The sequence below is a fragment of the Mandrillus leucophaeus genome, unplaced genomic scaffold (genome assembly GCF_000951045.1).
Source record: "Mandrillus leucophaeus isolate KB7577 unplaced genomic scaffold, Mleu.le_1.0 Scaffold123, whole genome shotgun sequence".
In the NCBI taxonomy this organism is placed as follows: Eukaryota; Metazoa; Chordata; class Mammalia; order Primates; family Cercopithecidae; genus Mandrillus; species Mandrillus leucophaeus.
In genome coordinates this window covers 1,506,874-1,519,667 of record NW_012100654.1, presented here as the reverse complement: position 1 = coordinate 1,519,667, position 12,794 = coordinate 1,506,874, and the positions used below count along the sequence as shown (strand labels likewise).

At 36.1% G+C, this 12,794-nt stretch overlaps 1 protein-coding gene across 1 annotated transcript in view; it reads right to left on the bottom strand.

Moving 5' to 3' along the window:
• Positions 1-12,794, bottom strand: part of SNX4 (sorting nexin 4) — a 74,991-nt gene that overhangs the window by 56,695 nt on the left and 5,502 nt on the right. Inside the window, exons 2-5 of the mRNA XM_011971528.1 lie at positions 11,065-11,200; positions 10,840-10,989; positions 10,030-10,077; positions 2,755-2,810 (exon numbers count right to left, since the gene is read on the bottom strand). Coding sequence (XP_011826918.1) covers positions 2,755-2,810; positions 10,030-10,077; positions 10,840-10,989; positions 11,065-11,200 — 390 coding nt within the window. The remainder of the gene's footprint in view (positions 1-2,754; positions 2,811-10,029; positions 10,078-10,839; positions 10,990-11,064; positions 11,201-12,794) is intronic.

Below are 12,794 nucleotides of genomic sequence, written 5' to 3'. Positions count from 1 at the left end.
TACAAAAAATTAGCCGGGCGTGGTGGCGGGCGCCTGTAATCCCAGCTACTCGGGAGGCTGAGGCAGGAGAATGGTGTGAACCTGGGAGGCAGAGCTTGTAGTGAGCTAAGATCGCGCCACTGCACTCCATCCAGCCTGGGGACAGAGCGAGACTCTGTCTCAAAAAACAAACAAACAAACAAACAAACAAAAAATACATATATGTGTGTGTATATATATGTATATATGTGTGTGTGTACATATCTATGTACACACACACAATCCGATATGCAAAAGAAAGCATTTACAGGGTACCTAAGGCCACATAAAAGCAGAAGACTCCAGGCCCTCCCACTCACTGCTCTGAACAGTCTAGTTTGGGGAAAGATAAACATGAATGAAGCAAGTACTAGAAGAATCATTTTGGTAATCCCTCTAAAACAATCTTTCTGGTTTTCTGAATTTTAGGAAATAACAAAACTATTTTAGTAATATATTTTAATAAGAATATAAAAATAATCTATTGGAACAGCTAGATCTATAAAAGAGATTCTACATATTAAGAATCTGATATAACAATGACCAATATACACAGTTATCCAGAATTTAAGACAAACAAATCTTATTACTAATTATACAGCAATTATACACTTTAACAAGAACATAAGGGCAAAAGAACTGCCTTGGTGACGTTATTGGTCATATTAAACTTAAAATTATGCACACAATATGGATCGTAAATAAAATTCAGCAGTTCAGAAAACCTGGCTGGGTCAGAAAAGGGAGGAAAAACATTCAATTGACAGAATATTTTCCATTCAACCGAAAAATACTAATTGACAAAATATTAGTATTAATCAAAACTATTATCAAAATATCAATCAAAAATGATTCTCTAACGGACGTACAGCCACCAAAGTCATACATTTAGCTTACTAAGTTTTCCAGAGCTTTTTTTGAGAGTGACTTATAATTTTAGTTCTTAATCTAGAGAACATCTCTTATATACCATGCATGTTAGTATAATACTTATTAAAAACCTCAATGGAACCATAGATGCAAATTAAGTGAAAGAAGCCAATCTCAATGTTTACATACTGTATATGATGTGACATTCTAAAAAAAAAAAAAAAAGAAAACTATGGCGATAATAAAAAGATCAGTGGTTGCCAGGAGTTGAGGAAGGAGATGAACAGGTGCAGCAGAGAGGATTTTTAGGACAGTAATAGTATTCTGTATAAAATGATAATGGTGGGTACATGTTATTATCCATTTGTCCAAACTCAAAAACTGCCCAACACCAAGTGTGAACCCTGACATAAATGATGGTCTTTGCTGATAACGCTGTTTCAATGTAGGTTCACCAACTGCAACAAACACAGCTCTCTGGTGTGGGATGCTGATAGTTAGGGAGGCTCTGACAGGTCAGTGGGGAGGGGTGTGGAAGAGAAGGTATATGGGAATTCTCTGTATACTCTGCTCAATGTTGCCAACTCTACTAAACCTATAACTGCTCTTAAAAATAGTCTATTAAAAAAAAAGAAAAGAAAAAAAAAGGCCAGGCATGGTAGCTCACACCTGTAATCCCAGAACTTTGGGAGGCCAAGGCGGGTGGATCGCCTGAGGTCAGGAGTTTGAGACCAGCCTGCCTAACACATGGCAAAACTCCATCTCTACTAAAATACAAAAATTAGCTGAGCATTGTCGGGGGTGCCTATAATCCTAGCTACTCGGGAGGCTGAGGCAGGATAATTGCTTGAACCTGGGAGGCCGAGGTTGCAGTGAGCAGGGATCACGCCACTACACTCCAGCCTGGGCGACAGAGCAAGACTCTGTCTCAAAAAATAAAAAAAATTAAAACTAAAATTTAAAAAATCAAGTTACCATCACAACCTCCTAATTACCAAAATTTAAAAATATTCATTTAGATTTTATATTAAAAATTTATATGGAAAATCAGGGGCATTTTGTTAATATGTTATGGTTTATAAAGTCAGGCATAATAGGTCATCAAAACATGCAGACCTCGCCTTTGTCTGGTAAGAATTTACACAATGTAGAAATTAGTGCGGAAGGATTCACTAGAGAAATTCTAACAGACTTCATAAATTTGGTCCTGCAAAACAAAAAAGCCTCATCTGCCTAAGCACATATCCAGCTAAAAAACTCTAACTGAACCAAATTGCCAAGTAAAGGTCCATAGAGTTTGAATTATCCACCACATTTAAAGATTAAGCAAAACCAAAATCTTAAATACATAGGTCTCACCCCATGTTAAGTAATTTCTGAATACACTGGCTTCTTTTAATATGGAAATGCTCTCACAAACACTAGCTGATATTAATAAAATCAAGTATTTGTCATACACCTTTGTGAAATTTTCTTGGTATACAAACTAGATGGTTCATTATTAAGTATATGTAAAAAGTATATAATTTTCTTATCTTGAGCCATGCATATTCAACAAGCAAAATCATATAAGGAAAACTATAAAATTAAAATTACTTTTCTCATTTTTCTGATATCTGCAACAACATTAATAAACCCTTCTAGAAAAAAGCAATGGTTTAATTTTATAAAACTTCAGTTACAATCATACCCCCAATCAAGTTATCAAATTTCAAATTCAGTTTTAAACTTGAAAAGGATTTCACTAAATGTGAATATGTAAAATATTTAGCAAATAAAGTGCATACATTCAGAAATGAAAAATTAAATAGACTGATAGGCACCATTCAAAACAACATTGTAACTGTTATTAAAACAAAACCTTACTTGTCTGGGTTTTTCACTCTGAATGTTGCATTAAGCGCTTTTAACCTGGAGTCTGCCTGGAAAAAATAATTTGTTCACTTAATACAATTACATTTCAGGGTATAAAATTCAAACAATTTTACTTTCCCTTTAGAATTAAGATGCTCAAATACAGTTTTCTTCATATCAATTGTTGTAAACACATTAAACATGCCTAAAAAAAAGCTTAGTAATTATTTTTGAAAACACTACAAAAACATACTATAAAATAGACTGAATACAAGGCATTCAATGGTACCAAAGTAAAACAACTGTACACACCAACCAATACACGAACAGGCATATAGCAATGCGTTATTAGAATTCGGAAGAGGTCATGTGAAAACAGTAGTTTTTCTCTAAGCCAAGAAAAGCAATGATCTGTATATATAAACTAAATGAAACTACTGCTTTAATGGCCGGGCACAGTGACTCATGCCTGTAATCCCAGCACTTTGGGAGGCCGAGACAGGAGGATCACTTGAGGTCAGGAGGTTGAGACCAGCCTGGCCAATAAGGATAAACCTCGACTCTACTAAAAATACAAAAAAATTAGCTGGGTGTGGTGGTGCGTGCCTGTAATCCCAGCTACTTGGGAGGCTGAGGCAGGAGAGTCACTTCAACCTGGGAGACAGAGGTTGCAGTGAGCTGAGACCATGCCACTGCACTCCAGCCTGGGCGACAGAGAGACTCCATTTCAAAAAAGAAACTACTGCTTTAGAGTCTGCATCTACTGAGGGTAGTTCTCAGATGGAATCCAAAGCAAATGTACATTGGTTTTTCTCATTTTCACAATCTATATTTTAGAAGAAAGAATATAGAAATACATGTACTAAGTAACACTCTACTAAATAAAACGAGCTAGATGACAGCAATTACTTTCTAGCTAGCAGAAAATGTTGTCAGACAACACAACTTTTTAACTATTTTATTCACTTATTTCTAGATAATTACTCTCAAAGAAGAAACAGAGAGATAAATACTAAATAATAATTTCACTGCATAAAATGTTTACTTAACACATCCAAATCCTGTCCTGTCCTAAATTCTCATTAAAAAAAAAAAAGACAACCAAACAACTTTTCTAACCAAGATACAAGAACTATTAGGGTTCATAAAAGGTAGCTCAATCAGGAATCAATTGAGCTACCTTCAAATGTGGTCTGGTTTTTGAAATCCCACCTTGAAAATTTCACACTATTACAACTTCCAACCCATAATTACAAATACTGTTAATGAATAAACAAACAAAACAAAAATATTACTAAGGCTTCCCAGATTACCTGGTTAAGAAAATAAAAACAAATATAACAAATACACTACTCACAAGTTCAGTCTCCTAGAACTTCAGACCAAAAGAGATTTAAAGAGCTATCTAAACAATACCTAAAGTAGTTTATTTTGATTTTAGGGAATTCTCCTATGGAATTCTCCAATTTCTAAAATCAGTATTTCACAAATTCTGGACCTTTCTTACATCTCAAGGAAAAATGAGCTAATATATGTCAAAGTCCTTATAAATAAAAATATCTATGAATTTAAGGCATATATTAAAAATAACTAAAAACCAAAGGATCTTGTGCTTACAACTTCAATCACATGCAAAATGTGATTCTTTAAATGAAGATGAAACTACATAAAACACTAAGGAAAAAGAGATTCATTTGTATCTTTTCTTGAATCTCTTGCTTTTTAACATCAGCAATTAATTTTTTCTTTTAAAGTCACCAATTTACCAATTTAAAAGCCATTTATAAATGTAAAAGATCACCATTCTAACTTTTGCTTACCAAATGTTTTGTCAGATCAGGTCCATCTCCACATCCAACTCAATCTGCTCATTTCACAAGATTACACGAAAAGGGGAAAGCTGCCTAAAATGTCACCAAACCAGAAACTTCTCCCAAAAGCTGGATCTCTGAAAAACTACCTGGACTGTTCCAAATCTGATAGGTTATCGCCCACCTAATCAGATTCCCCATTCAACACCTAAAGATGCCCCTTAATTCCTTATTGTTTCCTATGATCCTATTTTACTCCCTCTAGAACAGCATTATCTGAAATCATATTGTTCACTTGATTCTTGGCTGTCCATTAAGAATATAAGAGCTATAGGCCAGGCGCAGTGGCTCAATGCCTGTAATCCCAGTACTTTGTCGAGGCAGGCGGATCACAAGGTCAGGAGTTTGAAACCAGCGTGGCCAATATGGCGAAACCCTGTCTCTACTAAAAATACAAAAAATTAGCCCGGCGTGGTGGCACATGCCTGTAATCCCAGCGACTCAGGAGGCTGAGGCAGGAGAATCCCTTGAACCCGGGAGGCAGAGTTTGCAGTGAGCCGAGATCGCACCATGGCACTCCAGCCTGGGCGACAGAGCAAGACTTCATCCCCCTCAAAAAAAAAAAAAGAATAGAAGAGCCATAAAAAGACCCAGTGTGAAGGTGGCCCCTGGACTGTACAAAGGCTGCTGTGGCAACACTTTTACCTGCTTTATCTTCCCCAACACATTACCTAGTAAGGCACACCCTGCCTGGGCCTCCCTCTCAAGGAGCATTCCTCTTCCTTGGCCTCTGGTGACTCCACTGCAGGTTTCTTATCATCACTAATGTCTCAGCTCAAATGTAAGCTTTTTAAAGGAGGCTGACCATGTGGCCTGGTTTGCCCAGGACAGTCCTGATTTATGAATGTCGTCCTAGCCTTTTTTTTTTTTTTTTTTTTGAGACAGAATCTTGCTCTGTCACCCAGGTTGGAGTGCAACGTGTTGTCCTCATCTTAAACGTCCCCATTTCCTCTCCAAAGGGTCCCCACTTGGATAATAAACTTTATGGTCACCATCTTAGGGTAACCCTTAAAAATAATCCCTGCTGTCATATTCCCCAACAAGGATGATGCTTTATTTCCTTTATACTACTTACCACTATTTTAAAGTATCTTATCTTTTATTTAAATGCTAACTTAATGTCTCTGACGACTAAAATATAAGCTCCACAATAACACAGAGTTTATGAACATTTCCAGCTCATTCACTACTGTATCCATAACACTTAGAAGAGTACCTCGCGCTGTAGGGACCAGCATTTGGAATCTCCACATTGGATCTCTCAGAGTTCCTGTGCAATAACGAGATTAACAGAGATCCTAACTAAGGGCCCAGACCTTGGCTCTGGTAGTTCTTGCTCCAAGGAAGAGGCAGGGTCCTGGGTTCTTATGAATCAGCCTAAATTCATTTAAGGATTGGGTATTTAGAAGAATACTTTCATGTTAACTGAGTTAAAATGTTACTTTTATATTAAATCAACTAGTTTATATGTTCATTACTCTAGGGATAAACCCTTTGCTCTTCTTTCACTGAATTAAGTAAAATGAGTATTTATATTTTGTGTAGGTATTTATTCTTAAATAGAAACAGAGTCTCACTATGTTGCCCAGTCTGGTTTCAAACTCCTGGGCTCAAGTGATTCTCCTGCCTCAGCTTCTCAAGTAGCTAGGACTATAGGAACATGCCACCAAGCCCAGATTGAGTATTTATACAACTATTCCACCCCCCAAAAAAGAAGAAATGCCAAAAACCAGTAATGATGAAAAAATTGGTTGCTCCTGCTTACGTTAAATAGAACACAGATAAAAAGAAACTAAATTTTGGCCGGGTGCGGTGGCTCACGCCTATAATCCCAGCACTTTGGGAGGCCGAGGCAGGCAGATCATGAGGTCAGGAGATTGAGATTATCCTGGCTAACACGACGAAACCCTGTCTCTACTAAAAATACAAAAAAATTAGCCAGGCGTGGTGGTGGGTGCCTGTAGTCCCAGCTACTCTGGAGGCTGAGGCAGAAGAATGGCTTGAACCAGGGAGGTGGAGCTTGCAGTGAGCCGAGATCGCGCCACTGCATTCCAGCCTGGGAGACAGAGCGAAACTCCATCTCAAAAAAAAAAGAAACTAAATTTTAGATTATCTTGCTGGGTGTAATAATCACTCAAAACATTTGAAGAAAATACTAATCTAGTAGGCCAAAACTACAGATAAAATAAGTCTGAGAAAAGGAAAATTAAAGATAACATTTCAATTTGAGGATAACAATCCAAGAGCCAAGGACAAATATTCTTATAAGATATGAATATTTGGTCTCATTCAGAATGACCTCATTTTCACAGAAATAAAGCTTTCAACACTTCCTTTACCAACAATCTCTGCAAATATTAATTACATAATTAATAAGCAAGAGAGGTAATATAGGATGGTAATTAAGGAGGGCTTTGAGTTAGTCTAGACTTGGATTCAGCCTCTATCACTTATAATTATGTGACCTGGGCTAAGTCACGTTCTAGAGTTCCTCATCTAAAAAATGAGAATATTGACTCACCTCAAAGGTACTGAGGCAATATTCAGCAAAATAAACATAATATAATTATAGCATAGTGCCTAGCAAATAGTAAGAATATATGATGGTAATACTTAGATAAGAAACTGCTTTAGATTCTAAAAAAAGTTTTCTTCTTTTTTACCATTTTTGAAAATCTTTCTAAAATTATCTTCCTAAAAATAGTTTTCTTTATCACCTTATAGCAATAGTTGTCAAATTTTAGGCTAATGGGATTAAGGACGTCTGGGATGAATTCAGTATTTTGAACAAACAATCCCATCAATTGAGTTACATGCAGTCCACTGACCACACACTGAATTAAGAGTACGCAAGCAAAATTCTACTTTTTCTTGAGGCCTCCAGTTAACCATTACAAACAACAAATACTGAATCCATCTATGATACCCTTAGGGATTACAGGTGGGTAGGGATTTTGCGTCATGCCAAATGTACCCATTCTGTGAAGTATGACTCACATACCACTGCTACCTCTTTTCCGCTATCAGGCTCAGCTGTCAATTGTCACTATTGTCACAATGTGCCTGTCTTCACTCACTTTTTAATCTTCTGCTAAAATATGTTGTAACCTAAAAAACAGCCAAGTTTGTCTGAATACCTACAATAAAATTAATGGGTCTGCTCCGGGAAGACCAAAGTATAGTAGTAAAGTATAGCAGGAAGCCATGTTACATCCCCTTGAACATCTCAGAAGTCAGTTTTGCTTAAATCCCAGCTTTCAACTGTGATCAGGTTAGCTGTAACTGCCAAATATATGACCTCCAGATAAGTGGAATGTGACACACTCAATCTCTCTCTCTCTCTCTCTATATATATACACACAGACACACACATATACATATGTATGTTACGTACATATGATTGTGGACATTTCTATGATGTACACATGTATATGAGGCTATGCAAAAAGGTCCCATTTCCCTGACGGAAGGAAGGACTTAAAACAAGACATACATTCACAACAAAATAAGGAATACAGAGAGACACACGGGTTTCTGAATTCTCTCCATCAATTTTGTTTCTGGCTCACTTCATTAGAAGTCTGATGTTTTGAATTATTAATTCTGTATAGTAATATTACCTTTCAAATACTTTTTAAAAGTACAATACATAAGGCTCCCCCACAATGAAACATTCTATCTAAATACTTAAGTAGCACCTACACATAAGATTCAAGGCACTTGGTAAATAGCAATTTTATAATGATGGGGAACTCAAGAGTTTTCTCAGAATCACTAAAGCTATGGCCAAAAACTGGATTCAAGGACAAAAACTTGTAACTATTAACTACAGTAAAGACTTAATGACTAGACTTTTTAAAATTTTTGTTATATAAAGAGAATTCACTAAAACGATTGTATTTTAATCTTTTCCTTGTTAGCTTTTAACATATCTTGAACTATTTTTCAGAAAACGCTATCTAAACATAAATCAGTTTTTAAACTTCCGAGTTATTTCAAATCCAACCCTAAACTAAAATTCTACCATCCCCTCTGAGTGTTATTAAGTGATGAATTACAGCCAAGAAAATTCTAATTGTTTCAGTACATCTGTCAACTAAATATTTATAGCTGGGCACAGTAAAACTAGCACTTTGGGAGGCTGAGGTGAGAGAATCAATTGAGCTCAGGAGTTCGAAACTAGCCTAGGCAACATAGTGAGACCTCATCTCTACAGAAGAAAAAAGTTAAAATTAGCCAGGTATGGTGGCATACACCTGTAGTCTCAGCTACTTGGGAGGCTGAGGCAGGCAGATGGCTTGAGTCCAGGAGTTCAAGGATGTAGTGAGCCATGATCACACCACTGCACTCCGGCCCGGGTGACAGAGCAAGACTCTGTCTCAAAATCATAAAAACCTCAAAATATTTATAAATTAGAATCAGTTTATGACAGAACTGGTTTATCATATTTTCTTTGCAGAAAAAAATTTCCTCTTTCTAGTTTGTTTTGTGCCAAATTTCAAATACCTATCTGCCAATGCATGGGAATTTTACTGTAAAAAAATTTTCTTCTTGTCTAGACATATTATATTAAACTTTTGATACTGTATTTTCATGTGAGTCATTTAACGATTTATATTATGTTATATATCAATTTATATTGTTAGTCTACTTACCTATTCAGTTTACACCAGAGATGAAAACTTTTAAAAGTTTGTAATAACCTTTGTTGTATTTATTTTAGGAAAGAAATAAAGAGCAGCAGAGAATTCAGGTGTCCAGCTCACCACCACTATGCTCCTTGATTTTCAGATCACCACTCATTCCCAAACACTAATTCTAATGACTAAATTTAAAAAGCTGTTACAAAAACTAAATAATCCTGTACCACCAACAGATAAAACTAACTTAGAACTATTTCAAAATGACTCCTTTGTCCCCATTTAAAACTGGCCACCATGTCTCAACAGACAGAAGAAGCATGACCGAGGGCTTTTCTTTTAGACTGGTAAGGTTGGACTCTTTCATATCTGATAGAGTGAGCAATTGTCAGGGGCAGGGATATGAGAGGAAACAGGACAGAAGAAAAAAAAAGAGGCAAGGTATAATACTAGTACACTGGGGAAAATCTACAACTTGTATTTAAATTACTGCTTCATTACTACAAACACTAACTAAAAAAAAACAAAATAAATCACTGTTTCACAATGTTCTTTCCCTGTAGAATAAATTTGCCCATTATAGTCTCACTAGTAACTAAAATTACACAAATTGAAAGTGAACTGTAGTGTCTCTTTGAAAATCTTACCAATGACACTTATTGTAAAGATGATTTCCAACATTCGTTTACACAGTAAATACCAACTTCACAATTAGTGCATGGCACCATGCTGGGAACTGTAAAGGAACATGGCAAATTTCACAGAAACATTCTTACCTTCAGCTGAAACCCAGTTTCATTCACAGTCTCCTTCCAGTTACCTTCCTAAAAATTGAAGTTAATTTTAGAAATCATTACTGCAAAGCAAATATTCCAAATTAAGTAAATTAAATTCCCATCATTCTGTTCTTACTTCAGCAGGGATTGGAGAGAGAGGTTTAAAAAAATTTCTTTTCACTTCAAAATTAAACATTCAATCCGGCCGGGGGTGGTGGCTCAAGCCTGTAATCCCAGCACTTAGGGAGGCCGAGACGGGCGGATCACGAGGTCAGGAAATTGAGACCATCCTGGCTAACACGGTGAAACCCCGTCTCTACTAAAAATACAAAAAAAGTAGCCGGGCGAGGTGGCGGGCGCCTGTAGTCCCAGCGACTCCGGAGGCTGAGGCAGGAGAATGGCGTGAACCTGGGAGGCGGAGCTTGCAGTGAGCCGAGTTTGCGCCACTGCACTCCAGCCTGGGCGACACAGCGAGACTCCATCTCAAAACAAAACAAAACAAAACAATTCAATCCAACTTCTAAAAGATTACCAAATGATGCACCCAAGATTTTATAGATCTGAGCTTCAAAATACTGAAGACAAATTTTACTATTATTTAAATGATACCAAAAATACCATCATCAGTATCTTTAAACAGAAAAATGTTAGCCAAAAGAATAACATAATCCATTAATTGGAAATTCATAACAAAAAAATAAATTGCATGTAAATTAACAAAAAGATCCTTAACATAAGTATTCTACAATTTTTTTTTACGAAACCCAAATTAAATGAATATTTTACTAAGACTAAATAAAAGAAAAATACCTGTGTTAAAAACAGATAGAAGATTTTGTCTCTACAAAGGATGGGATGTGAAGCAATCCTCAAGAGAAAGTTTTCTAAACCAATCCGTCGCCTCTCCACAAAATCTGGATCCATGTTGTCAGCAGAGAGTTTATGCCAAACAAATTCTGCCTAGGTAAACAAAACAATCATTAAGAATAGTCTCAATGTGGAAGACTTCTAAACTACTGCCATTTCACTTCTTACCCGTTTTTCTGGCAGAGGTGGCACAACAATATGTGGATAGTAAACTAAAAGGTAGTTTCTCAACAACTCAAATTCACTATATCGCCGCCACAGTGAGTCTGTTAGGACACTCTGACCATCGGTGTGTTCAACTGACCTGAAAAGGAACAGAACGACACTGAAGTTATTTTTTAAAAACAAAAATACATACATATAAACACAATCACCTTTAAAATTATAACTACAGAATGATTATGAATCAAGCAGTAAGTAAAGAACTTTTCATACATTTTCTTTTTCTTTTCTTTTTTTTTTTTTTTTTTCAAGACAGGGTCTCACTGTGGCCCAGGCTGGAGTGCAGGGGTACAATCACGGCTCACTGCAACCTTGACCTCCTGGGCTCAGGCACTCCTTCCACCTCAGCCTCCTGAGTAGCTGGGACTACAGACACATGTCACCACATTGGCTAATACTTAAATTTTTTGTAGAAATGGGACCCAGCTATGTTGCCCAGGCTGGTGTCAAACTCCTGGGCTTACGCCATCTTCCTGCATTGGCCTCATGTATTTTCATATTTAATCCTTATGACAACCCTGTGAGGCAGAGATTATCCTCATTTTACAGATGAGGACACAATTGCACAGTATATGCTCTGCCTATGATCACAAAGGTCTGTGGATAAAGAACTCAGATCTATCTGATTTCAAAGCCCTTACTCCTAACCACTTTCTTTCTGTTACAGAAAGCCTGTTTAAACATGAGAAACAGTTTTATTAGGAATACTCTAAAAGCCTTAATGTATAAATAATTGATTTTTAACATGATAAAATCTAGTTTAGCTAGTGCTTCATTAAATAAAAAGCATTTTTAACTTCATTTCTGCCACAATGAGAGAATAACATTCACAACAAAGACCAAGACACCACAAAAACTTCAATTTAGGTTATTAATGAATCAGATTAATCCAAGTACCAAGAAATAGCCACAGGAACAAAATATTAATTAGCTCTGAAAGAGTGGCAAAGAGGGGTCATAAAAATTCATCTCTAGCCTTACTTTTAATTATAAAGGGCTGGTAGGCAATGCCATGTCTTATACATATAAAAGTTCAACTTACTTTTGGGGGAAAGTTAAGGTAAAATCATATAAAGGATATTTTAAATATTTTGACTAGGATTTCTTGCCAGCATAAGTAAGTCCAATTAGAAAGCATCAGTCTTCTAAACATTATCAGGACCTTGCTATTTTTTCTAATTAGCTTGAAAATAACCTGTTTGCCTTCCACGAAATGCACAATGTGTATTCTGTACATTAGGACACCAAGTCATAGAAGTTAAATCAGTCTCTGAATAAAGTCTAGAGAAAGTATTTACATCATGCCATGTTCAACACAATAGATGCTCATTTTTATTATTTTTTAAGTTTGCTACTAAATTTGTTTATTGCATGTTAATAAAAATGAACCAAAATATGAAATGCAAAATGCACAAATGGCTCCCATGGCAAAAATACAGTATTAAATCATAATTCATTTTAAAGAGTATACCTAGACATTAGCTATAACTGATACTATCCCAATTACAATTCCCAACTTCAGCTGAAAAAATACTTGGGTTAATCTCAAGTTTCAAATTATTCAGAATCACTACCAACAAAACCCATTAACTTGTAAATAAGTGGATAAATAAAGCCTATAAGTAGTACACCTACAGGGCTGATAGAAGGTCTGTGTAAGCGTTTAAAAAAAAAAA